General features: G+C 41.7%; 1 protein-coding gene across 4 annotated transcripts; it reads left to right on the top strand.

The window, feature by feature from the left end:
* Positions 1-553: 553 nt before the first annotated feature.
* Positions 554-25,117, top strand: BUD13 (BUD13 homolog). 4 transcript variants are annotated; one of them, XM_074015265.1, is made up of 12 exons: positions 554-722; positions 1,466-1,560; positions 3,445-3,540; positions 3,636-3,729; positions 8,052-8,136; positions 10,201-10,914; positions 12,492-12,706; positions 14,242-14,347; positions 14,998-15,136; positions 15,459-15,643; positions 16,195-16,276; positions 24,713-25,117. In XM_074015265.1, exons 3-12 carry the CDS (start codon positions 3,503-3,505, stop codon positions 24,804-24,806), a joined length of 1,752 nt encoding a protein of 583 aa, XP_073871366.1. In that variant the 5' UTR covers positions 554-722; positions 1,466-1,560; positions 3,445-3,502; the 3' UTR covers positions 24,807-25,117. The 4 variants fall into 4 exon arrangements, with proteins under 4 accessions (XP_073871366.1, XP_015291235.3, XP_015291234.3 ...); XM_015435749.3 differs by lacking the exon at positions 1,466-1,560; XM_015435748.3 differs by lacking the exon at positions 3,445-3,540.
* The last annotated feature ends 633 nt before the right edge of the window (positions 25,118-25,750 follow it).

Here is a 25,750-nt window from a genome sequence, read left to right as displayed (position 1 = left end):
GTGCCGGGATTCTCCCCGCTTTGTGATAACTTGCCCGAGGTAGTACAGCTAGCCAGCTATGGAACCAGCGCCTGTAGTCCCAGCTACTCGGGAGGCTGAGGCAGGAGAGTGGCGAGAACCCGGGAGGCGGAGCTTGCAGTGAGCTGAGATCCGGCCACTGCACTTCAGCCTGGGCGGCAGAGCGAGACTCCGTCTCAAAAAAAAAACAAAAAACAAAAAACAAACTCGGCTACGCTGCAGCCTGTGGCCCTCCACTTTCTTGCCCGTGCTCTGCAGTTTAGGTAACCTCTGGGGGCGGGGTCTTTTGGGTCAGGTTGTGGCCTCACAGAACAGCGCTTGCTGCGGTTGGATGGATGGGTGGGTGGGTGGATGAAGAGAAGAAACCTGGTGGCGTCGTCCCAGGGCTGTGGAGCGCCCCGAAGGTGAGCGCATCCCCCGCGAGGGCACCTGCCAGCCGCGCAGTTCTCAGCACTCTCCGCCACTTCCGGCCCTGGCCCCGCCCCCTCGGGTGGCTGGCGTCCGTTACGCGTTGAGGAATTTTGTCCCCAGCGCCGACCCGTCTCTGCCCTCGCCGCTGCCATGGCGGCAGCTCCGCCGCTTTCCAAGGCCGAGTATCTGAAGCGTTACTTGTCCGGGGCAGATGCCGGCGTCGACCGGGGGTCTGAGTCCGGTCGCAAGCGTCGCAAAAAGCGGCCGAAGCCTGGCGGGGCCGGCGGCAAGGGGTGAGTTGGTACCGGCCGGGGCGGGGCCTGCAACGACTCGCCACCCCTCACCCTTCCCAACTCCGCCCTCGGTCGCCTGGCGACTCCTTCCCTCTTGGCGGGTCTCCCGGCTTCTCCGCCGACCCCTGCTCATGCCCAGGGCCCCACTCACATCGCTTGAGGCCCCGCATTGCCTCTGCCGCCCCGCTTACACCTCGAGCCTCTGAGCAGTAGCGTCAGTGCGTTAGAGCCGGGCTGTAACTTTGATTACTCTTTTCCCGCCTTGGTAGACTTCCGTCCTCTCCCATGGAGAATGAATATTGCGCCCCGAGAATAATGGAGCGGATTCAAAGCCTCTGTGCTTGAATCTTTAGGGCCCGGTACCTGCCTGTGGGGATTCCCAAATCCCAAGGACTTGGTTCTGAATCAGAGACCTTGGATCACCTCCTGTTACTCTTAGTAATAGTCCTACTAACAAGAGAAGTTAACATTTACATAATTATACTTTTCTTGCCAGGCAACATTATAAGAAATTTAAACATAAGTTTGTTTAAGCCTTACAACAGTACCATGAACTGGGTATTATTTTCAAATGGGAAAACTTTGTGGCCCAATATAGTGGGCCCTACCAAATCGTTTTCCACCCAGAACCACAGAATGTGACATTTAGAAATAGGGTCTTTGGAGATGTAATCAGTTAAGATGAAGTCATACTTGATTAAGGTGGGTGCCAAATACAAAATGACTGTTTTCCTTTTAAAAAGAGGGAAGTATGGATACAGACACAGCAACAAAGGAAAAACGACCATGTCTAGATGAAGGCTGAGATTGGATTGGATTTATGTTGCCAAAAGCCAAGGTATGCCTGGGGCTACCAGAAGCTGGGAGAGGCAAGGAAAGATCCTTCCCTACCGACTTTGCAGGGAGGATGGCCTTGCAGACACCTGGATTTCAGATTGCTAGCTTCCAGAACTGTGAGAGTTTCTGTTGTTTTATGCCACGCAATTTTGTGGTACTTTGTTACAGTAACCCTAAGGCACTAAGATACCCAGTGAAGTCACATTGTTCTAAAGAACTAGTCCATGTTGTTTTCTGGTTTGGTGCTTGCCTTATTATTGTCCTCGTCTTTCTGCTTCGCTGACTTGTGTGGATCCTTTGGAGGCAGTGCCATGTGATGAAAGTAGCTTGAGTGTTGGAGCAGCACTGGTCAGAGTTCGAATCCTAGCTGTGCCACTTTATAGGCTGTGTACCCTTGGGCAAAGTGTTTCATCTCACTGAACTGCAGTTTCCTTATCTTTAAAATGGGAATAATACTGAATAATAATGCTTTTATGAAGTGGTGGTTGTGATTAGAGGGATTGCATTAAGTGACCCTGGCTTTTTGAATAACTTCACATCATGGCAGTCATGGTTATTATTGGGGCTCAACTATAGTTTATCCATGTAACAAGCATTTATTGAATACACTGTATTCCAGTTACTGAGGATGCCTCTGTGAACAAAAAGAAACATAGTCCCTGTTCTTGTGGAGCTTATAGTTTAGTGGGAATACAGGCTTTAAGCAACTAATTACACAACTAATTGGTGTATTTTCTTTATGATAAATGCAATGAAAGTATTCCAAGAGTTTTTAACAAGAGTTCTTAGTCTTTTTTTTTTTTTTTTTTTTTTGAGACAGAGTCTCACTCTGTCCCCCAGGCTGGAGTGCAGTGGCATGATCTCAGCTCACTGCAAGCTCCAACTACAGGGTTCACGCCATTCTCCTGCCTCAGCCTCCCAAGTAGCTGGGACTACAGGCACCCGCCACCACACCTGGCTAATTTTTTGTATTTTTAGTAGAGACAGGGTTTCACCATGTTAGCCAGGTTGGTCTCGATCTCCTGACCTCATGATCCACCTGCCTCAGCCTCCAAGTGTTGGGATTACAGGCGTGAGCCACTGGGCCCGGCCGGGTCCGTGGTCTTGAGTGAGTGTGAGATAGTGGGGGAATCCGGGAAGCAGTCAAGAAAAGTTTGCCAGACTGGGTGCGATGGCTCTCGCCTGTAATCCCAGCACTTTGGGAGGCCGAGGCGGGCGGATCATGAGGTCAGGAGATCAAGACCATCCTGGCTAACACAGTGAAACCCCATCTGTACTAAAAAAATACAAAAAATTAGCCGGGCATAGTGGCAGGCGCCTGTAGTCCCAGCTACTCGGGAGGCTGAGGCAGGAGAATGGCACGATCCCGGGAGGCGGAGCTTGCAGTGAGCTGAGATTGTGCCACTGCACTCCAACCTGGGCGACAGAGCAAGACTCCGTCTCAAAAAAAAAAAAAAAAAAAGTTTGCCAAAGGAAGTTAAATTTGTGTTAGGACCTGAAAAATGAGGAAGAGTTTCCTGGAATGAGGAAGAGTTTCCTAGCACTTTGGGAGGCCAAGGCGGGTGGATTGCTTGCATATAGGAGTTTGGGACCAGTCTGGGCAACATGGTTAAACCCTGTTTCTACAAAAAATTAAAAAAAAAAAAAGTCAGGCACAGTGGCACATGCCTGTAGTCTCAGCTACTTGGGAGACTGAGTGGAGAGAATAACTTAACCCCAGGAAGTCAAAGCTGCAGGGAGCCATGATGGTGCCCCTGCACTCCAGCCTGGGCAACAGTGTGAGACCCTGTCTCAAAAAAGAAAAAGATTGAGAAGTGTAGATCAGGCAGAGGGAAGGAACTGCATATGTGAAAACTGATGTGGTAGTAACTTGGCTCCTTCCTAGGCACCAAAGGATGACCCAGGGAGGTGTTCAACCAAGGAAGTAGCAGTAGGAGATTAAGATGACCTTGAAGACAAAGACTGGACCATGCAGGATCCTGTAGGATTTTGAACTTTTATTTTAAAACCAATAGATAAGTGTTTTTAGGCTGGTATCCTAGAATGACTCTTTTTGATCTTCTTCTTCTCGTTTAGAATGCGGATTGTGGATGATGATGTGAGCTGGACCGCTATCTCCACAAGTAAACCAGAAAAGGAGGAAGAGGAAGATGATGGAGATTTGCCTGTGGTATGTATCTTTGGGGCTCTCAGGATTTTGAAATGAAGCAAGCTTCTCAATTTTTTTTTTTTTTCAGACGGAGTCTCACTCTGTCTCCTGGGCTGGAGTGCAATGGCGTGATCTTGGCTCACTGCAACCTCCACCTCCTGGGTTCAGGCGATTCTCCTGCCTCAGCCTCCTGAGTAGCTGGGACTACAGGCACCCGTCGTCATGCCCGGCTAATTTTTTTTTTTTTGTATTTTTGTGGAGACGGGGTTTCACCATGTTGGCCAGGCTGGTCTTGAACTCCTGACCTCAGGTGATCCACCTACCTTGGCCTCCCAAAGTGCTGGGATTACAGGTGTGAGCCACTGTGCCAGGCCAGGCTTCTCAATTTCTTTTCCCAGCTCAGGGTAGATTTGTAGGGGGTTAGTTGAGAACAGAAAAGAGGTGACAGTTTCCAAAGAGCTGTTTAAAATAGTTTTCTTTGCTGATGCCTATACACCAACTCCTCTCTTTGTGGAGGGCCCATCAGCCTAGAAATGAGACGGATCACAGAGAGAGGACTTCTCAACATCAGTGATAGAGTAATGATGTGAATTGGCTGTGGTTCAGTTTGTTGGAATCTTCCTTAAAAACAATGCTGAGGTTCAATTATAGGGAACTTTTTATTTGCTCCTTTTTTTCATTGATTTAACCAAACTTTCAAATTATATATTCTTGCCTAAGTACTGGAGATATGTAGATTAATAGAACATAGCTATATTTTAGAGTTTATACCCTGGAATGGAAAACAATTTCAAATAAATTTCAACAGTATGGTAAATGTTGGGGATATTTCACATATGTACCAAGTACCACTAGAGCCCAGGGGAGGTAGCATACTTTGTATTCTGTTGGGAGATCTCCTGAAAGATGTAAATATTGAGTTTTGAAGGATAAATAAGAGCCAGGTGGACAAAATCATAGGCAGATGACCTTCCAGTGGTTCATGAAACCATTGCTGAGAATTTCTGAGAAACAAAGTGGAAAGGAGAGCTGTTGATAGGCTGAATTCCACTAAAGGTGGTAAAGATGGATTCCAGATGAGTATTTAACATGAATTCCCAGCAAAATTCTAAAATAGATTATTTAAAAGAGGGCTTGCTAGTAATTAGAAGGGAAATAGTGATCTTAGGGAGCCAATTTAGTTTTGGTCAGAACAAATAAATATTAACAATGTTTGTTGTTATTTTTTAATTTTATGAAAGCAATGCATGTTTATTACAGAATATTTGGGAATTGTAAAAAGTTTAAAGTTTTTAAAAGAATAACCACTTATATTGTGACCATCCAAAGGTAACTGCTGATATTTGGATGCATATCTCTTCAGGTTTTTCTCTTTAGAGATTATACATGCTTGTGTTTTATTTTTTTGAACATAATTGGGATCATACTGTACATATGGTTTTGGAGTCTACTCTTCTGCTAAATAATATGTTTTGGATACTTTGGTAAGACCTTAAAATATTCTTTGAGTGTATGATTTTTATTGGTTATGTAGTAGTTTACTATATATATTTAATCTGTTCTATTACTGGATACATGAACTGTTTCCACTTTTAAAATATCATACATCATTGTACATAAATCATTTGTAGAAATCAGTTACTTTCTTTATTCCCATAATATGAAATGAATGGATCAAAGGGTATGGTTCTTTTTAGTTATATTCCCATATTGCTTTCCAAAAGGTGCTACCAGTTTACACTCCCACTAGAGGTAATGAGAATGCCAGTTCACCTACGTCGTCAATATTATTATTATTATTTTTGAGACAGGGTCTTGCTCTGTTGCCCAGGCTGAAGTGCAGTGGTGTGATCATGGCCCATTGTGGTGTGATCATGGCCCATTGTAGCCTCTGCCTCCCAGGTGCAAGCAGTCCTCCTACCGTAGCCCCACAACTAGCTGATACCAAAGGTGCGCACCTCAATGCCTGGCTAATTTTGTGTATTTTTTGTAGAGATGAGGTCTCTGTGTTGCCCAGTCTGGTCTTGAACGCCTGGGCTCAAGTGATCCTCCCGCCTCGGCCTCCTAAAGTGTTGGGATTACAGGTGTTAGCCACATGCCCGGCTGATATTAAAGAATTATTAACAAAACAAAACCAATAGCAAACCTATGCCGATTTAGCAAGTGAGTAATGGTATCCATTTCTTTTTTTTTTTTTCCTGAGACGGAGTCTTCCTCTGTCGCCCAGGCTGAAGTGCAGTGGTGCAATCTCGGCTCACTGCAAGCTCCGCCTCCCGTGTTCACGCCATTCTCCTGCCTCAGCCTCCGGAGTAACTGAAACTACAGGCTCCTGCCACCATGCCCGGCTAATTTTTTGTATTTTTAGTAGAGATGGGGTTTCACCATGTTAGCCAGGATGATCTCGATCTCCTGACCTCGTGATCCACCTGCCTCGGACTTCCAAAGTGCTGGGATTACAGACGAGAGCCACCGTGCCTGGCCCAGTTTCTTCGAACACTAGTGAAATGAATCATTTTTTATATGTTCATTAGGCTTATGTTGTAGGTGTATTTTATCATTTGCCTTTTCACTTACTTCATAATAGTTTTTATTTATTATTTATTTTTTTTCAGACAGATTCTCGCACTGTCACCAATGCTGGAGTGCAGTGGCTCGATCTTGGCTCACTGCAGCCTCTGCCTCCTGGGTTCAAGCGAACCTCCTGCCTCAGCCTCCCGAATAGCTGGGATTATAGGCGCCTGCCACCATGCCCAGATAATTTTCGTGTTTTTAGTAGAGACGGGGTTTTTCCATGTTGCCCAGGCTGGTCATGAACTCCTGGGCTGAAGCGATCCACCCGCCTCAGCCTCCCAAAGTGCTGGGATTACAGGAATGAGCCACTGCACCTGGCCATTTTCTTTTATGATATTGTCTTGCTTTTATCATGGCCCAAAAACCTAAACAAAGGAGACTTTAGTGCCACTGCTCTCTGCATTGGTTAAAACAGATCTTGATTATTGAATTCATTTTTGTAACTGCAAGATCACCACCACCACCACTAGTAATAATGGCAAAATGATTATGATGATTATGACAGCAGTGACAGCACAGGAATAACTAATAGGTGTAATTTATTGAGCATTTATCATTTACCACGCAGGGCTAAGCTTACGTGAATTATCTCATTCGATCCTTATAGCAATCCTTTGAATCCCACTTTTACAAATGAGGAAATTGAGGCTTAGAATAATTTACCAAAGGTTACACAGATGCTAAGTGGCAGAACTGGGGTTTAGATCTTAATTCATCTTGCCTGAAACCTGTGCTTTTAATGCTCAGTGAGAGATCTCAAAACTGGGTTATATGAAGAATGATGGTAGGATTTTCGGAGAAGTAGAGGGCTGTTACGACCTGGATTTAAATTCCAGTTCTGCCACTTGTTAGCTTGTGATATTGAGAAAGTTACTTAACTTCTCTGAGTCAGTTTGCTATTCAGTAGTGTGGAGCCTTTCTTTGCAGGGTTATTGTGAGAATCGAGTTAGATTATATGAGTAAAACACAAAACACAGTACCTTGCACATAGTTGCTACTCTGTAACTAGGATTTATTATGCCATCATTCTTTGAAAATTTGTCATGTGGAAAAGGGATCAGTTCCATCAGAGGTCAGAACTAGAATCAATTCAAAGAAGTTATAGGAAGGTAGAGATGAGACCAGTAAAACTAAGAACTTTCTAACATTTTTGAAAAATGCAGTGGACTGCGTTGTAAGATAATGAGGTCCTTGTCAGGAAGGGATTGGGTGAGTGGCCATTTATTAGGAATACTATAGAGAAGATTCTGATTCGTTCGGAAGTTTGGAAGATAAGAAATGTGGTTTTAGCTCTTAAAGATTAATGATTCTGTGTACATCTCAGTGGCTGTTTTTGGTTGTATTCAAGAAAATCTATTATTGTGACTACCTACAACAAGAAAGGTTTCATAGAAACCCAAAGTCCTTGATTAGTGCTAGGCATGATGGGGGGCCACCGATGTTTTCACTCTTAATGTAGAAGTAAAAGTGTATAGGAATTTAGTGTTAGCTTACAAGTGGCTGTTGTGTACCTAGCAGGTTAATAAAAAGGTTTGTAATGAAAGAAATTAACCTTTGCGGGGAAATTGAATTATCCAACTAATACAGTGACAATCAGGTGCTTATGGAGCTAGCATAACTGAAGACCCCTACTTATTTCTTCATGACCATGTTGGATATGTGTGCGCCCTTAGGTTAGGAATCGGAATGGTTGTAACTTCAGGTTCTTGAGACAGTGCTTCTTGGCTGGATCCTGTGGATTTCCTCAGCATAGGAAATCTTTACTCCCACAGGTGGCAGAGTTTGTGGATGAGCGGCCGGAAGAGGTAAAGCAGATGGAGGCCTTTCGTTCCAGTGCCAAATGGAAGCTTCTGGGAGGTGAGTTCCAACAGTAGATAAATCTAAATCTCCATTAGTAGGGGAGGTCTTTTTTTCTTTTCTACACTTTTCTTTTAGAGGAATGCATAGTTTTTTTTAGCATGTCATTGATCCTGAAAAATAAAGCAGGAAAAAGGAAGCTGGACTTCTTCAGAAGTAGTAAGACATAGGAACTTAGAGACCAGATATTCCTCTTTCTCTTGTATTTTGGCATTAGGGTTACTGAGGTTGGTGACTAATTTGGAGGCCTGTGAGCACCCATTCCTCTGACTCAGAATAGGAGAGCCCTTGGTATATAGGCAAGACTTTGGGAGGAGTTTACAAGAAACAGGAACAGAATTTGGGGACTTTAGCTACCACTGTCCTCTTCCACAATGAAGCAACTCATTTCTGGGGGGGTCAAGGACCAATGTTTTTTGTTCTGTTTGTGTTAGTAAATTTCTCTCTTCTTTCCTTAAATATTGGTATTTTATAGTGCATTACCCTCCACCTGCCCACTTTAGACTCTTCCTAAGCTAATATTTATAACTTAACTCTCTTGAAAAAAATTTGAGTCCTTGAGACTTGGATAAAAAGTGTTTGTGTGTCACATCTGTTTGAGCATAGACTGGTCTTATTTGCCATGATAGTCCCCTGTCTGGCACAAGGAGCTGCCTTTAATAAATATCTGTAGAATTGCTTAATTGCTAGTAGGCATTTGATTTTTGTAGCCTAACCAGAATTCTTTTCCACAGAGAGTCTTTTGGTCTCCATATCTTGTTTGTCTAGGAAGACATACAGACACACACACACAGTGCTTTTCGGTATCTGAATGTTTAGAAAGTCAGTCACACACACTCACTCACTCACTCACTTACTCCTTTTCTTCTGCCTTGCTTTCACTTCCTCATCCCAATCTGTTACTGGAAATACGTTTACCAATCTCTGACCCTTACTTCCTTCAGATTTACTGTTAGGCCCCCCACAGACATCATACTTTTCTCTGTGGAGTGGATTCCAATCAGATAGGCCTGTTCCCCAAAGTAAAGGAGGTGACTTGGTTTAATTCATTCATTTAGCAAGTGTTCATTGGTTCCTGCCCAGCCTTTATTTTTATTTGGGCTATGGGGCTCAATGACAAGAGATAGAGGTAGAGGAAGAACTGGATTTTGAAACCATTCCAGATGCTATAGATGTTTCATTCTGTGGTGCCTTTGAAAATGGAAGGTCTCAAACTTGTATTTTAACTTTAAAGATTTACGTATTTTAAAGATTGCATATGGACTCTGGAGTCAAATAGAGCTGAATTTAAATATTCCTCCACCACTTATTAGCAATATGACTTTGGCAAGTTAATCTTTCTGAGTATTAACTTCCTCATCTATAAAATGGAAATGACAATATTTATGTCCTAGGCTTATGAGAATTGAATCAGGTAATCTCTATAAAACATTGGCACACAGTAGGTGATTGGTAATTACTTGCTCCTTTCTTTTTTTGTGATTTTTTCTGCTCTCTAACAAAGAGCACAGTGAAATGGATTAAATAGTTAACAGCATTTGATTTTGATACTCACCGTTTTAGTCAATTTACCTTTTGAAAGAGGAGTGAGTACAAACTATAAAGTATCTAGGCAAAATATCAGTAGGAGCCACTAGCTGGGAACTCTGCACAAATGAGGTGTTAGAAAGAACATTGGACTGGGAGTTAGAAGACTTGGATTCTAGCCTGTGTCTTCATCTTAGTAGCTGTGACCTTGGGTAAGAAATCGCTCAGCTCCTCAGCTGAAAGCAGAGGCTCTGTTCATAATACAAGGGTACCTGCCCTGCTTACCTTAAAGGGTATAATATGAAAAATGTACTGAAAATGCTTTGCAAATTTATGACTTGGTAGGTGGAGGGGTTATTCTTAAGATATTCAGAGTGGTGATTTGCTGCCGCTAAGCAAGAAAACTGTGCAGGCCTTTTGGGCTTTTTGAGCAGTTCTGAGGTATGTGCTGCTGGAGCATGTCTTGAAACTGGGTGTGGGGGTGGACAGAGGGACAGAGCATTTGTGGGAATCTGACTCTTTGTTTTTTGTGTTTAGGCCACAATGAAGACCTACCCTCACACAGGCATTTTCTTCACGATACCCTAGATTCATCTCCTAGGAGAGTCCGTCATGATACCCCAGATTCATCTCCTAGGAGAGTCCGTCATGATACCCCGGATTCATCTCCTAAGAGGGCCCGTCATGACACCCCAGATCCTTCTCCCCTCAGAGGGGCTCGTCATGACTCAGACACATCTCCTCCCAGGAGGATCCGTCATGACTCCTCAGACACTTCACCTCCAAGGAGGGCCTGTCATGATTCTCCAGATCCTTCTCCTCCCAGGAGGCCTCAGCATAATTCTTCAGGTGCATCTCCTAGGAGAGTCCGTCATGATTCACCAGATCCCTCTCCTCCTAGGCGAGCCCGTCGTGATTCCTCAGATATCTCTACCACCAGAAGGGTCCATAACAACTCCCCTGACACATCTAGGAGGACTCTTGGCTCTTCAGACACACAGCAACTCAGAAGGGCCCATCATGACTCCCCTGATTTGGCTCCTACTGTCACTCATTCCCTACCCAGAACCAAAAGTGGTAAAGCCCCAGAAAGAGCCTCTAGCAAGACTTCTCCACCTTGGAAGGAGTCAGGAGCCTCCCATTCGTCACTCCCAAAGAACAGCAAATATGAGTATGACCCTGACCTCTCTCCTCCACGAAAAAAGCAAACAAAATCCCATTTTGGAGACAAGAAGCAGTTTGATTCCAAAGGTGAGCATATGACTGTCCATGAGAGGGACATATGTATCCCTGGGAGCTTTCTTTTGGCCCTTTACTTGTTTTATTAGGTATGAGAATGGAGTTTCTTTGGGAAAGTTTTGAAAAGTGAGAGGCTGGGTTTGGGAGAGTTAAAGGATTATGGTGGCAGGAGGAAGGTTTTCATGTATCTTTTTACGTACTCGCCCCACCCCATAGAAAAGTACAATTTATTTGTTGCAGAAGCTTTAGAATGTACAGAAGTGTATAAAGATAAAATGTGACACAAAATTCTGTCATTCAGAGGCAATTAGTGTTGTAGCCAGGACCATCTTAGTCTTTTTTGGTTTGCCTTTTTTATATAGTTGAGTTCTGGCTATGTAGAACATTTGTATTGCATGTGCAATCTTGCCTGCTCTCCTTTCTTAACAGTCTTCCTCAGGCCATAAAAACATCTTTATGTTAGTATTTTTAATAGTGTTTCATTACATAAATTTAACCATTTTCCTAATAAAGAATGTTTTTGGTTATTTCTAAGTTTTTGCTTCTGTAATTCTATAATGAACATCCTTGTACATAAACTGTTGTCCCCATTTTGGATTATTTCCTTATCTACTTCTAGATAGATTTCCTGGAAATTCAACTACTTCTATATAGGTTTCTCAGAAAGCTGAGAAGTTGATGTACTGGGTCAGAAGATGTGGCCGTTTTAAAGACTGTCGATACATATTGCAGAATGCTCTTTGGGAGGTGACTTGTGATGCTTATACAGTCACTAGAATTTAGGCCTGTGCAGTTAAATTTTTTATTCCCTCTTTTGTTCCCAGGAACTATTTTAATTTTAAATTAAAGCACTTTGTTATCCTTTAGTCCGAGGATATCAGAATATAATTCTAGGTATTTCTGACTTTTGCCACACTATGGAGAGCTGTCTTTCCATGAGTGGGGTTACTGACATAGAGGAGTGTGTGGAGATCTTACACACCAGTTACAGTCAGTGGTCACTTGGGAATAGAATGCCATCTTCTACCTATTGGTCTTAAAAGTTGTTTCTGACTTTGCTCTTCTCCTATGTCATCCATAGTTATGTTTAGGTTAATGATAATTCTTCATAGAAAAACTAAATAAATATTGTACATTAGCTTGGTAAGTTATTTTCTTAGATTCTTCCAAGGGGATTAAAGAACTCTTTGGCCAGGCATGGTGGCTCAAGCCTGTAATCCTAGCACTTTGGAGGCCGAGGCAGGCGAATCACCTCAGGTCAGGAGTTCAAGACCAGCCTGGCCAACATTGGCGAAACCCCATCTCTACTAAAAACACAAAAATTAGCTGGGCGTGGTGGCACACACCTGTAATTCCAGCTGCTTGGGAGGCAGAGGCACAAGAATTGCTTGAACCCAGGAGGCGGAGATTGCAGTGAGCTGAGATCACGCCACTGCACTCCAGCCTGAGACTCTGTCTCAAAAAATAAAATAAAATAAAATAGAAGGAATTCTTTAATTTCTAGGTTCTTCTCCCAGCCATAGGAGATTTCATGTAAGTTCTTCACCCAGGGGACATCAGAGTCACACAGATTCTTTGCTCCTATCCAGGTGACTGCCAGAAAACAACTGATTCAGACCTTTCTTCTCCACGGCATAAACAAAGTCCAGGGCACCAGGATTCCGATTCAGATCTATCACCTCCACGGAATAGACCTAGACACCGGAGCTCTGATTCTGACCTCTCTCCACCAAGGAGGAGACAGAGGACCAAATCTTCTGATTCTGATCTGTCCCCGCCTCGAAGGAGTCAGCCTGGAAAGAAGGTCAGGATTTTCAGGAGCCATGTCCTTCTTTTTGTGTGACTCTTCTCTCTCAGTTTTATATATGTCCCAGATAAGCCGAGAAGAAGGATGTAGCTCTTAGAAGTGTAGTAAATCTTAGTTAAAAGGACCTTTGGAGGTCTTTCTTTCTGAAGGCAAACTGGCTATAACCCATCCCGGATGGACTTACAGATACCAGATTTCCCAAGTAGCTTCTGCTTTTATAGCCTCTTAATTCTACAATCTCATTTTAACAGGTCCAGAAAAGCTTCCTATTTTCTTAGGAATAAACTGGGGACTGTAATTTGCAGAGTGGAGTTTGGAGCACAAACATTGTGTCAAACGGATCATATGGCAAGATGCTTAATATCTCTAAACCTCAGTTTCTTTATCTGTAAATTGTGGATAATAGTAGTACCTACTGTGTAAGGTTGTTATGATAATTAAGCCAGTGTAAGTAAAACTCTTAGCACAGTGTCTGGGACAAAGTAAGTATCTAGTGTTAGTGATTTACTACTATAAATTGGACTATAGGTCTCTGTATCCAGAACTTAAGAACAGACACTTAAAATATGAAACCACTTTTAGAAATCATGTTGTCCGAAAGGTCAATGTTTTGTTTTGAATTCATGATAAAGCTTGATGAATTAGTCAAAAAACCCAAAAATCCATATGAACCCTGAGTAATTATATTGTAAAGAACATTGGTAGTAGTAAAGGAATCTTATTTGTGAATGGTTAAGAAACAGAATGATAGAGGCTGTGATGTGCATTTTTCTCCCCAGTGCAGACTTATCGGGTAAATCCTGTCTGTAGAAAACTCTGAGAAGACTGGTCCTGGCAGGGTAGACCAGCTTGTTCTTTACCCAGCTTGTTCTTTACCCAGGGAGTGAAATTCTCCTCTTTTAGGGAAAAAAGAGGTCTCTGTTTCAGCTGGACCCCTTGACATTTTATATATCTGTTTAGTTCATGGACAACTTAATATTAGTCCAATTTGGTTGCTTAAGGATATCAGGATATACTGTGTGCTTCATTCGTGGGCTGGTTTGCTATCTTGATACTAAGTGGAAATTAGCAAAAAGTTTTCATTTGGTTAGATCTTTTGTTATTACCCTGAAATATATCCACAATTTAAGGATCTTAGGTTTGCTTGAGTTTGTACTGTAAATGGAATATTTTATCAGTGTTGGTCTCTAATGGAAGGCTTAGTGCTTTATACTGGTTTCTGATCAGATGACCTGAGAGAATCTTCATGTGTGCAGTTTATATTCTGAAAAGTCAGAAATGCAAATGTGTAGCTCTCCCTTTAATATATTGTTAGTTTGTGTTTCTGCTTACTCTTAAACTTGATGGTTTTGATGAAATTTGATTTTCTTTTATAGTTTTTGAATCCTATGGTAATTAATGAGAATATAAAGCTAGAGTTTGAGGTTTAATTATTGCTGGTCATCAGACACAAATGCAACTAACTGTGTACCCGTGGAGCCTACTGCCACATCATCTCATTAATGTTGGATGCTCCCTTTTCCATTGCATAGGCTGCACACATGTATTCTGGGGCTAAAACTGGGTTGGTGTTAACTGACATACAGCGAGAACAGCAGGAGCTCAAGAAACAGGATCAAGAAACCATGGCATTTGAAGGTAAAAATATGAAAGTGCAGAGACCAATCCAGGCTCATTTTTTTTTTTTTAATTTAGCTTATTGTACCTGGTATTTTAAACTTTTAATTGCTATCAAATTTCAGCTCTGGTTTTATGCATGGTTGTAATTTCTCAGTGAGTCCCAGTGTTTCTTTCCTTCTTGAAAAATGCCATTTCGCCCAGGCGTGGTGACTCATTGTAATTCCAGCAATTTGGTAGTCCGAGGCGGGTGGATCAGCTGAGGTCTGTAGTTCGAGACCAGCCTGGCTAACATGATGAAACCCCGTCTCTACTAAAAATAGAAAAAAACTAGCCAGACGTGGTGTTGCATGCCTGTAATCCCAGCTACTCAGGAAGCTGAGACAGGAGAATCGCTTGAACCCGGGAGATGGAGGTTGCGGTGAGCCAAGATCGCGCCACTGCACTCCAGCCTTGGCAACAGAGCGAGACTCCATATCAAAAAAAAAAAAAAAAGAAAAATGCCATTTCTCGGGCCCAGTGCCAATATGCACCTAGATGTTGGTAGGAACTACTTTGGTCTGGCTGCAGAAGTTCTTATCCAGCATTAGAATCCCAAGTGGTTGATTTGATCTCTTAGAATGTTATTTCTGATTTTGATCCTGATATTTGAGTATAATTTTCCTTTGCAGCTGAATTTCAATATGCTGAAACCGTATTTCGAGATAAGTCTGGTCGTAAGAGGAATTTGAAACTGGAACGTTTAGAGCAAAGGAGGAAAGCAGAAAAGGACTCAGAGAGAGATGAGCTGTATGCCCAGTGGGGAAAAGGGTAAGGGAACCACTGAAAGGGTAAACAAGATGGCAGTGACTGGAACAAGTCATTTCTCTGCTCTTCTTGATCACTCACTTTCTTATTATGCCTTCAGAGCTGTTATCAGTAATGGGAAATTTGGTGTGCTGAATCTTCTTCCTAGGATATTGATATATTCCACACTTCCAGTGGATATTCTGGGAATTTTACCCTGCTCAGTATTTGCCCTAGGGTACTACTAGAAAGAGGAGAGTCTCCAAATTTAGCAGTATGGTCCATCTTGTGTAGAAGTGGAAATGTCATACAGGATAGCAAACACTCTTGGTTCTTTTTTGCCCAGGCTTGCCCAGAGCCGGCAACAGCAACAAAATGTGGAGGATGCAGTGAAAGAGATGCAAAAGCCTCTGGCCCGCTATATTGATGACGAAGATCTGGATAGGATGCTAAGAGAACAAGAAAGAGAGGGGGACCCCATGGCCGACTTCATCAAGAAGAATAAGGCCAAGGAGAACAAGAATAAAAAAGGTGGGACTTCTGGGAATCATCAGAGCTGGAGGTGACTTGTGAAGAGAGAGAATCATTAGGATTCTGATACATAGCTGTATGCAAGGAAGGATTTCCCAAATAATTTAAATTCATTGTATTTGTGAGTTTAGATTCAACTCAACTGGTCTTTCTATGTGAAAATTTTTCCGGGCCAGGCACGGTGGCTCATGCTTGTAATCCCAGCACTTTGGGAGGCTGAGGTGGGTGAATCACCTGAGGTCAGGAGTTGGAGACCAGCCTGGCCATTGTGAAACCCCATCTCTACTAAAAATACAAAAAAAAATTAGCTGGACGTGGTGGTGCACGCTTGTAATCCCAGCTACTTAGGAGGCTAAGGTACGAGAATCGCTTGAACCCAGGAGGCAGAGGTTGCAGTAAGCCGAGATTGTGCCACTGTACTCCAGCCTGGGCAACAGAGTGAGACTCTATTAAAAAAATAATAATAATAATAAAAAATTCCCACATTGCCATCCAGCTCTGAATTAAATTATGTCATTAACTAAATACTTTTTTCTTACTCCTCTCTTTAGTGAGACCTCGCTACAGTGGTCCAGCACCTCCTCCCAACAGATTTAATATCTGGCCCGGATATCGCTGGGATGGAGTGGACAGGTAAGCCTGGGTATTTCTTAGGTTTTTATTTTCTCTTCTACCTGACTGTAACCTTCCCTAACCACTCGTAAGTTGCTCCACACTTTATTTCATTCTCTGCTTTAATCACAAGGTGAAAAATATGCACTTTGCTTGCTTCTATTTCTGAGGTCCACAAATCCTATTTTTCATGCTTGGAACACTCCTCTTTCTGTTTCCTTTTCATAACACTTTTTAAAGCTCTGTACAAACAACTCAGGTGGTTCAGATAAGACACCCTTTGTTTTGGACATTGGTTACTTTTAATGATATTTTCTAAGGTTTAGAGGGGTCGAGTGATGAGTCGTAGTCTGGAGCCTTCTATGTGATATGTCTTTAAAATGTAGCCTCTGAATCTTTCTTCACTTTACGGTCTTAGGAGGCAGTCACTTTTAATGTCTCACGGTCCTCTACCACCTCATCTGTCTACCTACCAGCATCTGTACCCACATGCTCTAACTTCCTGTCTGTTATGATGGATGAACTATATTTGCTTCCATCCAGAGTCAGTTCGTGTACTTACGTATTAGATTCTATCTCCTCTTGCCTACTAAAGGACATTGTTTTAGTATCTAGCACAATAATTCTCAAACTTTTTAATTTCAGGATCCTTTTACACTCTTTTTTTTTTTTTTTTGAGATGGAGTCTCGCCCTGTTGCCTGGGCTGGAATGCAGTGGCGCAATCTCAGCTCACTGCAACCTCTGCCTCCCGGGTTCGAGCGATTCTCCTGCCCCAGCCTCCCGAGTAGTTGGGATTACAGGCGCGTGCTGCCATGCCCAGCTATTTTTTATATCTTTAGTAGAGACAGGTTTTCACTATGTTGCCAGGCTGGTCTCGAACTCCTGACCTTAGGTGATACGTCCACCTTGGCCTCCCAGAGTACTGGGATTCCAGGTTTACAGGATTACAGGATTACAGGTGAGCCACCATGCACAACCACTCTTGTTTTTTGTTGTTGTTGAGGCAGAGTCTTGCTCTGTTGCCCAGGCTGGAGTGCAGTGGTGCGATCTCCACTTCCCGGGTTCAAGCAATTCTCATGCTTCTGCGGCCTGAGTAGTTGGGATTACAGGTGTGCATCACCATACCCAGCTAATTTTTGTATTTTTAGTAGAGACGGGGTTTTTGCCACGTTGGCCAGGCTGGTCTTCAATTCCTGGGCTCATATGATCGTCTGCCTCAACTTCCCAAAGTGCTGCGATTACAGGCTTGAGCCACCATGCCTGGCCTACACTCTTAAAAATTACTGATGACCTCAGAAAGCTTTTGTTGATGTGGATTATATATATTGATATTTACCATGTTATAAATTAAAACTCAGACATTTAAAAAGTGTTCATTCTAAAAAATAATAAACTAATTACATTAACATAGTAACTTTTTTTATTATTATACTTTATGTTCTAGGGTACGTATGCACAACATGCAGGTTTGTTACATATGTATACATGTGCCATGTTGGTGTGCTGCACCCATAATTACTGTATTTTTAAATGAAAAATAATTACATTTTCCAAGTGAAAAAATAGAAGGATGGCATTGATTTACATTTTTGCAAATCTCATTAATGTCTGACTTAATAGTAGGTAACTTGACTGCATTTGTCTGCTGTGATATGTTGTTCAGTTGAAGTATAGGAAGAAAATTTAGCCTCACACATAGGTAGTTAGAAAGAGAAGGCATATTATATTTCTTAATGTTAACACAAAAACTCAACAAGTGCTGGTTTCTTAAAGGTGAGCTATGTGGAACCTGAAACCAGATCAAAGAACTTTCATTACTGTTATATTAATTTTTTTAATACTTTGAGTGGATCTTCTACCCATGCATGATTTTATAACATCATGCATTGGTCATTTGTAAAATATTGGTTTGCTGAGTTTTTCAGACCTTCCAAATGTTGACATATTTCCACTATACAATATCAGAAAGTCACTTTTGTTAACATCATTTCTGGTCTCATCACAAAAATCTTTAAATAATGGGAAGTTAAAGAGTTCACAGTTTTTCAGAATTCTAATTTACACTTGAAAGTTTAAATGTTATCACTGGCATTTCCATTGCTTGAGCTGTTTCCATTTAATAGCTTAATTTCTCTGCTGAGATTTCCCATCTGTTCATTATGAGATATTTTCCTCTTCTTGAAAATATTTATGATATATAATTGGTGCTTTGAAGTCCTTCCTGTCTGCTAATTGCAACATTTGATTCACTACAGAATTGGTTTCTATATTGACAGCTTTTTCTTCAGTGTGGATTACATTGCCCTGTTTATTTGCCTGTCTGGTCACTTTTTTAAATTGTTACTAGACATCATGAATGATACACTGTAGAGACTTTGAGTTCTGTTACACTGTAATGTCAGTTGTTTTCCTTCTGGTAAAGCTCACTTTGTACAATAGCTTTTTTAGAGATTCCATCAGATTTTGTACCTAGAGGGTCGTTCCATCTTTGCATGCAGTTTGATTTCTTACTTTCCAATCTAGATGCTTTTTGCTTCTTTTTCTTGCCCTGTTCCATTAGCTAGCACTTCAGTGCAGATGTCGAATAGAAGTAGTGAGAGCAGACATCTTTGCTTTGTTCCTAATCTGAGGAGGAAAACATTTAGTTTTTTACCATTAAGTGTGTTGTAAGCTGTAGGTTTTTTGTAGATACCCTTTATCGAGTTAAAGTTCCCTTCTATTCCTGTTTTGCTGAGAGTTTTGTTTTCAGGAATGTATATTGGATTTTGTTCAAAATATTTTCTAATTATCCTTTTGGTTTATTCTTTGCTCCATAGGTTATTTAGGAGTGCATTAATTCCAAATATTTGGACTTTTCTAGATATCTTACTGGTATTTACTTGTAATTTAATTCAATTTTGGTCAGATAGTATACTGTAATATTTTGATCTTTTGAAATTTGTTGGTCAGGCGCGGTGGCTCATGCCTGTAATCCCAACACTTTGGGAGCCCAAGGCAGATGAAATTGCTTGAGCCTCGGAATTTGAGACCAGCCTGGGCAACATGGCAAAACCCTGTCTCTACAAAAAAATATAAAAATTAGTCGGGCATAGTGGCACACGCCTGTAGTCCCAGCTACTCTGGAGGCTGAGGTATGAGGATCACTGAGCCCAGGGAGGTCGAGGCTGCAATGCGCTGTAATTGCACCACTGCACTCCAGCCTGGATGACAGAGTGAGACCCTGTCTCAAAAAACAGTAATACAAATGAAATTTGTTAGATTGTTTTATGGCCCGGTATATAGTCTGTCTTCTGAATGTTTCGTTTGCACTTGAAGAGAACGTATATTCTGTAGTTATAAAAGGTAGTGTTTTATAAATGTCAATGAGGTCAAGGTGGTTAATAGTGTTTAGATCTTAGATCACCTATGTTCTGGGTTTTTTTGTGTCTGTATTTTTCTATCAGTTACTATCAATTGTGGATTTTTTGTTTTAGCTGGTTTATTTTGTTTTTCAACTAAAATTTCCATTTAATAGCTTACATTTCTCTGCTGAGATTTCCCATCTGTTCATTATGAGACATTTTCCTCTTCTTGAAAATATTTATGATACATAATTGGTGCTTTGAAGTCCTGTCTGCTAATTGCAACGTTTGATTCACCACAGAATTGCTCTCAATTGACTGCTTTTTCTTCAATGTGTATTGCATTTTCCTGTTTATTTACCTGTCTGGTCACTTTTTAAAATTGTTACTAGGCATCATGAATGATTCACTGTAGAGACTTTGAGTTCTGTTACACTGAACTTAAGTGTAACACATTCCTCTTAAGTGTGTTGGTTTTTATTCTAGCAGGTAGCTAACATGGCTGAACTCCAAACTGTCTCCTTTGCAGTGGGCCGCAGCTACAATCTCTGCTCAGTTCTTTTAGTTTCTAGCTGCCATTTTTTTTTATTGGCCTGATGGTATTTTCTCTGCACATGTGTTGTTTAACAGTCAGCCAAGGATTTGAGTAGGGTTTCTATGTAGATTTTGAGGTTCATCCCTTTTGTAGTTCCTTCTCTTTCAAGATTTCCCTCCTAATTTCCTAGCTGTTCTGCCTACTTTGCACTAACTCCTCAAGCCAGTAAGCCTGTGACTTTCTGCCTTCATGAGCTATACTGTTTGGGAAGTTGCCCTCTAGCAAATCTCTTCTCATATATAGACTTCATCCAGTTTATACTTACTTTTGGTCACTCTTCCACATGTTCAAATACCTGTATTTCTTTACTTCGTCTAGGTTTCATAGTTGCTAACTGAGGATAGGTTAGTCTGCTCAGGTTACTCTGCAGTGTCTAGAATCTAACTCCCCACCTTATATGGGCCTAAGGCATTGTCTTCTGTCCCTCATGGTGCCGTCAAAATCCAACAGCCAGGTGTGGTGGCATGTGTCTGTAGTACCAGCTACTTGGGAGGCTGAGGCAGGAAGATCCCTTGAACCCAGGAGTTAAAGTCCAGGCTAGGCAACTTAGTGAGCCCCCATCTCTAGAATAAAAAATTGTAAGGCTCTTTTTTCTGATATTGGCAGATGTCTATAAGATGACTATAGTTCCTCATCTTGTTAGATATCTTTACGGTAGCTGTGGTTACAGGCTAGCTTACTAGTTCCGTTTGCGGTTCACTACATGAACTGCAAAAAGTATGTCGGCTTTTGGTAGAAGGAGGATTTTTCAGAATACTCATTTGCCATACATATGGCCAGAAGTAGATCTTTTTATAGCACAACCCTACAGATGTTCCCTGCTACCGAGTTTTTGGTTTTGTTTTTTAATTTTTGGACCCAAAACTTAGAATTCTCCCTGACCTAGTTTTTTACTAGTGTTTAATTTGTCTTCATCTTTCTCAGTTGCTTTTTTCCACTTCTTGTTCTGATTTTATCCTAGATTTCTCCTCTTATTTCCCTTTGTCACCCTTGCTTTCTTTCTGTTATTCATCTTTCATCATCTTTCCTAGTTTTGTCTCTATTCGGCCCACTGCAAGGGGATATTTCCAGAACAGATATATAGTATGTTACAGTTGGAAAAACCCATGAGGTAATTACCCAGCCCCTATTAATTAAAAGAGAAACTGAAGCCCAATAAATAAGCAGTTTGCCTAGAGGCATGCAGGTTCCCTGAGAAAGCTGGAATTAGAATTCTGTTCCTGATTCTCTGGTCCAAAGCTCTTTCCACTGTGAGTTCTCCTGCAATTTGTTTTCTGATTCTGCTTAGGATTTGGTGTTTGTTATTCATATGTCCTTTGTATTATCATATTAGTATAAATCTCTTAAGACCTTATTACCAAGGTAAAAAACAGTGGTTTCCTTGGTGCTTTGGAGTACCATCCATGTTTCTATGGTTGGAGAGGATGCCATTTATAATAAACTTCCCTTCTTCTTCTTCTTCTTTTTTTTTTTTTTTTTGAGATAGAATTTCGCTCTTGTCGCTCAGGCTGGAGTGCAGTGGCATGATCTTGGCTCACTGGAACCTCCATCTCCTGGGTTCAAGCAATTCTTCTGCCTCAGCCTCCCGAGTAGCTGGGATTACAGGCGTGTGCACCACACCCAGCTAATTTTTGTATTTTTTTAGTAGAGACAGGGTTTCACCATGTTGGCCAGGCTGGTCTCAAACTTCTCACCTCAGGTGATCCACCTGCCTTGGCCTCCCAAAGTGCTGGGATTACAGGCGTGAGCTGCCATGTCCGGCCAAGTTTCCCTTCTTAAAGCCCTCCATTACTCCACTCATTCCTTAAGGGAAAGTCTTAGCATACATGTTATAAGTGTAAGTAGCTAGGTACTAGGTACTAGGGATTCCATGATTAATGAGAGATAGCCCCTGAGCCCAGGAGCTCACTTTCAGTCTAGAATAGAAGACAGACAATTTCAATGCTGTTTAGTTAATGTTACTATAGAAGATTTTCAAGATGTTTTGGGAGCACAAAGGAAGAGTAAGTTGAGCCTTAGGAGGATGTGATCAGGAAGTGCTTCCTAACGGATGAAATATGGGAGCTGAGTTTTAAGGGATATTGATAAACCAGCCAAGATAAGAAGGAAGGGAAAGATGTTAAAGAAAGAGGGTCCTATATGTGCAGAGTCATAAGGCTATGAGACACCATGGTGATACCAGGTGGTGGGGGTCCATAAGTAATTTGCTGTTGTTGAATAGCATGAAGTTTGAGATGGATGAGAGAGGTTGGCAGACCCTGATCACAGAAGGCTCTGGAAGCCTTTCTGAGGAGCTTGGTCTTCACTCTAGAGGTAAAGGGGAGCCATGGAAGGATTAAAAACAGCTCTGCAATTTAGATAGACAAATCCATTATAGCAGTAATGCGAAGGATTTGAAAGGCACAAGATTGGAAGTAGAACAGATACAAGGCTTTTGCAGTAGCTCAGGCTAAAGGTAATGAATGTCTGAACTATGACCTTCAGGCAGTGGTAGTAAGGATGGTTAGTAAGAGAATAGGAAGTGGGAATGTGGTTGGGGTGAGCTGGAGGGACCTGTTTGCTGATTTGGGGAAGAGGAAGGAGGAGTCACTGGATTTGGCAAGAAGGAATATCATTGATGACTTGAAAGGGCTAGTTCCATGGTATAGTGAAACAATGGCCAGATTCTAATGTATTAAGGAGTGAATGAAAAGTGAGGAAACAAATAGTGAATACAGGCTGTTTCAAGAAATTTAGATAAGAAGACCCAAGAGAATGCATGGTAATTAGAAGGGGTTTGAGGACCACTCATTACCTCCTTGAAATTCACCCCTGTATTGTTTTCCGTGACACCCTACTCCTGGTTCTTTTCTCTGATCATTCTTGGGCCACCTTTGCAAACTCCTCTTCCTCTGTGCGCCTCTTAAATCTTTCCCAGGGCTCCATCCGTAATTTTTAGCTGTTCTCACTCTATGTGCTCCCTCTGGCTGATTCTTACCTAGTCATGTTTTCAACTATGAGCTATATGTACATGATTTCCAAATCAGTATCTGCATCTTGGTCTGGTGTATTTAGCTATGTGTTGGATTTCTCTATTGCTTTGGACTTGAGAGATTTCAAATGCATCGTATTTAAAGCTGAACTCATCATCTTCTGCTGTAGCCTGCTACTACTCTTGTGCTCTCTAATTTGCCTCCTCCTTCTTTGTCCTTGTGTACCTGATCAATTAGTCCTACTAATTAGTCTTACTAATTTTGCCTGCTGTATCTTCTCTCTTCCATCCCTCTTTATCATTGTCTTCATCATCTGTTGCCTGGACCATTGCAGTGATTTTCCTGCCCCAGATCTCCTCCAGAGTGATCTCTTCGAAATGCAGTGTAAGTTCTTGCTTTAAACCTATCCTTTCTGGATGAAATCTAAGCTTTTTACCATGGCCTACAAAGCTCATTATGCATTGGCCTTTGCCTACCTTTCCAACTTTGACTCATGGCTGTTCCCTTTGTCATACTTCAGGCTCCAGCCATACCAGTTTGCCTTTGGTTTGCTGCACATACCAGGCCACTTCTTATTTCTGTGCCTTTGTTCTTGTTGCTCATTCTGTTCGAAATGACCTCCAGACCCTTCTGACCCTTCCCATCCCCAGCGCTGTAGTTAACACAAAGCCTTTACTGATCATTCTTGCCCAACCCTCATGTCACCTTTTTATCATACCTCCCCAAAGCTGATTAAGATACCCATTCTGTTTCCATGATACCCCATACGTATTTCTGCCAGAGTTTAAGCGGTTCTTTTAATTTATTTGTTTAAATGTCTGTCTCTTCCACTAGTCTGGGAGTTCATCAGGACAAGTGCTGTGTGATACTCATTTTCATGCAGTGCCTACCATGGTACCTAGTATATAAACAAAATTCAATAAATGTTTTTGTAATGAATGGATAAAATACAAGATGTGGACATCAGCTGAAAGAGAACTGGGCTTTTAAAGAGTGGCAAATGTTTGAAATAGCTGTCAGAGTGGGGGAAGGGTCTGAACAAGGACCAAGAAAAGGATGAATGATATATTTTGTCCCTTTGATTCTATTGCATATGCCTTAAATATTTTCTTTTCTTTTCTTTTCTTTTTTTTTTTTTTGAGACAGAGTCTCACTATGTCACCCAGGCTGGAGTGCAGTGGCACGATCTCAGCTCACTGCAGCCTCTGCCGCCCACGTTCAAGCGATTCTCCTGCTTCAGCCTCCTGAATAGCTGGATTACGGGCACCTGCCACTGCATCCAGCTAGTTTTTGTATTTTTAGTAGAGACAGGGTTTCACCATATTGATCAGGCTGGTCATGAACTCCTGACCTCGTGATCCACCCGCCTCAGCCTCCCAAAGTGCTGGGATTACAGGCGTGAGCCACCATGCCCTGCCATGCCTTAAATATTTTCATATGACTCCTTACTTTCCCCCCATTTCATTATATTGTGAACTCTTCCCTTTCTTTTAAAATAAATGTCTCTTTCAGGGTTCTGGCTGAATAGTATATCTCTTTTGATTGCAGATCCAATGGATTTGAACAGAAGCGCTTTGCCAGGCTTGCCAGCAAGAAGGCAGTGGAGGAACTTGCCTACAAATGGAGTGTTGAGGATATGTAACTTTCCTGAGGCTGTGGGGGTGGCTGGGCTGTGGTAGTGGGCATAGGCAGCGAGATATCCAGTGGTAACCGTTGTCTGTGCTAATAATTGGAGCCCACAAAGACCAGCAACTTGTTGAATGCCAGTTTTGACCACAGAAGAATATTTGAGACCTGATGTTTGGACTGAGGTACCTGTACTTCTTGGGTATGACAACCCCGGCTGTTGCTGGCTTTCAGAGGAAGCATTGATTTCTCAGTGTACCAGGGGTTGTTCTTGGTTAGGGTTTTTCTTTTCCTTTTTTAAATAAACATATATTTATTTTTTTTAAATTATTTTCTTAACTGGGTATTCTGTTTTGGGAAGAATACAGGCTAATATTGAACCCGTGGGGATTTGGGGGGTGGTGGTTGAATTTTTCACTAATCTAGAAAGCAGTGTGAGTAAAAACTTTTCTTAGTGATAGATCCTTCCTTTGAGAAAACAGGAATTAGTACTAAACTAGGCTCAGGAATAGACACACAGATATTTGGAGACATGGTGTATGATAAAGGTAGTGTCACAAGTTAGTAGAGAAGAGATGGATAATAGTGCTCAGAAAATTGACTTATTATATGGACAAAAATTAAGTTGAACCCTCATACCATATAAAACAAAAATCCCAAAGTGATTAAAGACCTAAATGAAAGATACCATGATATACAGCTAGTAGGAACAATTGGCAAATATTTTTGTGCCTTGGGGTAAAGATAAATTTCTTAAATAAGATCCCAAAGCACAATGCATAAGATTTGATAGCTTTGATTACTTTGTAATTAAAGGTTTCTATTTGGCAAAGCATCCCATAGGCAAAGCTAAAAATGGATATGGATTAGGAGAAAATATTTTCAGTGTCTAAAACTGACAAGGATTGCATATACAAAGGATAGAATATAGAAGGAGCTTCTGCAAATCATGAAGAAAAA

This window comes from Macaca fascicularis, chromosome 14 (assembly GCF_037993035.2).
Source record: "Macaca fascicularis isolate 582-1 chromosome 14, T2T-MFA8v1.1".
Lineage (NCBI taxonomy): Eukaryota > Metazoa > Chordata > Mammalia > Primates > Cercopithecidae > Macaca > Macaca fascicularis.
This window is presented reverse-complemented; position numbering and strand designations above follow the sequence as displayed.

Coding starts and splice junctions, on each gene's coding strand:
- BUD13 (XM_005579721.4), top strand. CDS start 580: ATGGCGGCAGCTCCGCCGCTTTCCAAGGCCGAGTATCTGAAGCGTTAC. Junction 12,707..14,241: donor GGAGTCAGCCTGGAAAGAAG/GTCAGGATTTTC, acceptor TCCATTGCATAG/GCTGCACACATGTATTCTGG. Junction 15,137..15,458: donor TATGCCCAGTGGGGAAAAGG/GTAAGGGAACCA, acceptor TTTTTTGCCCAG/GCTTGCCCAGAGCCGGCAAC.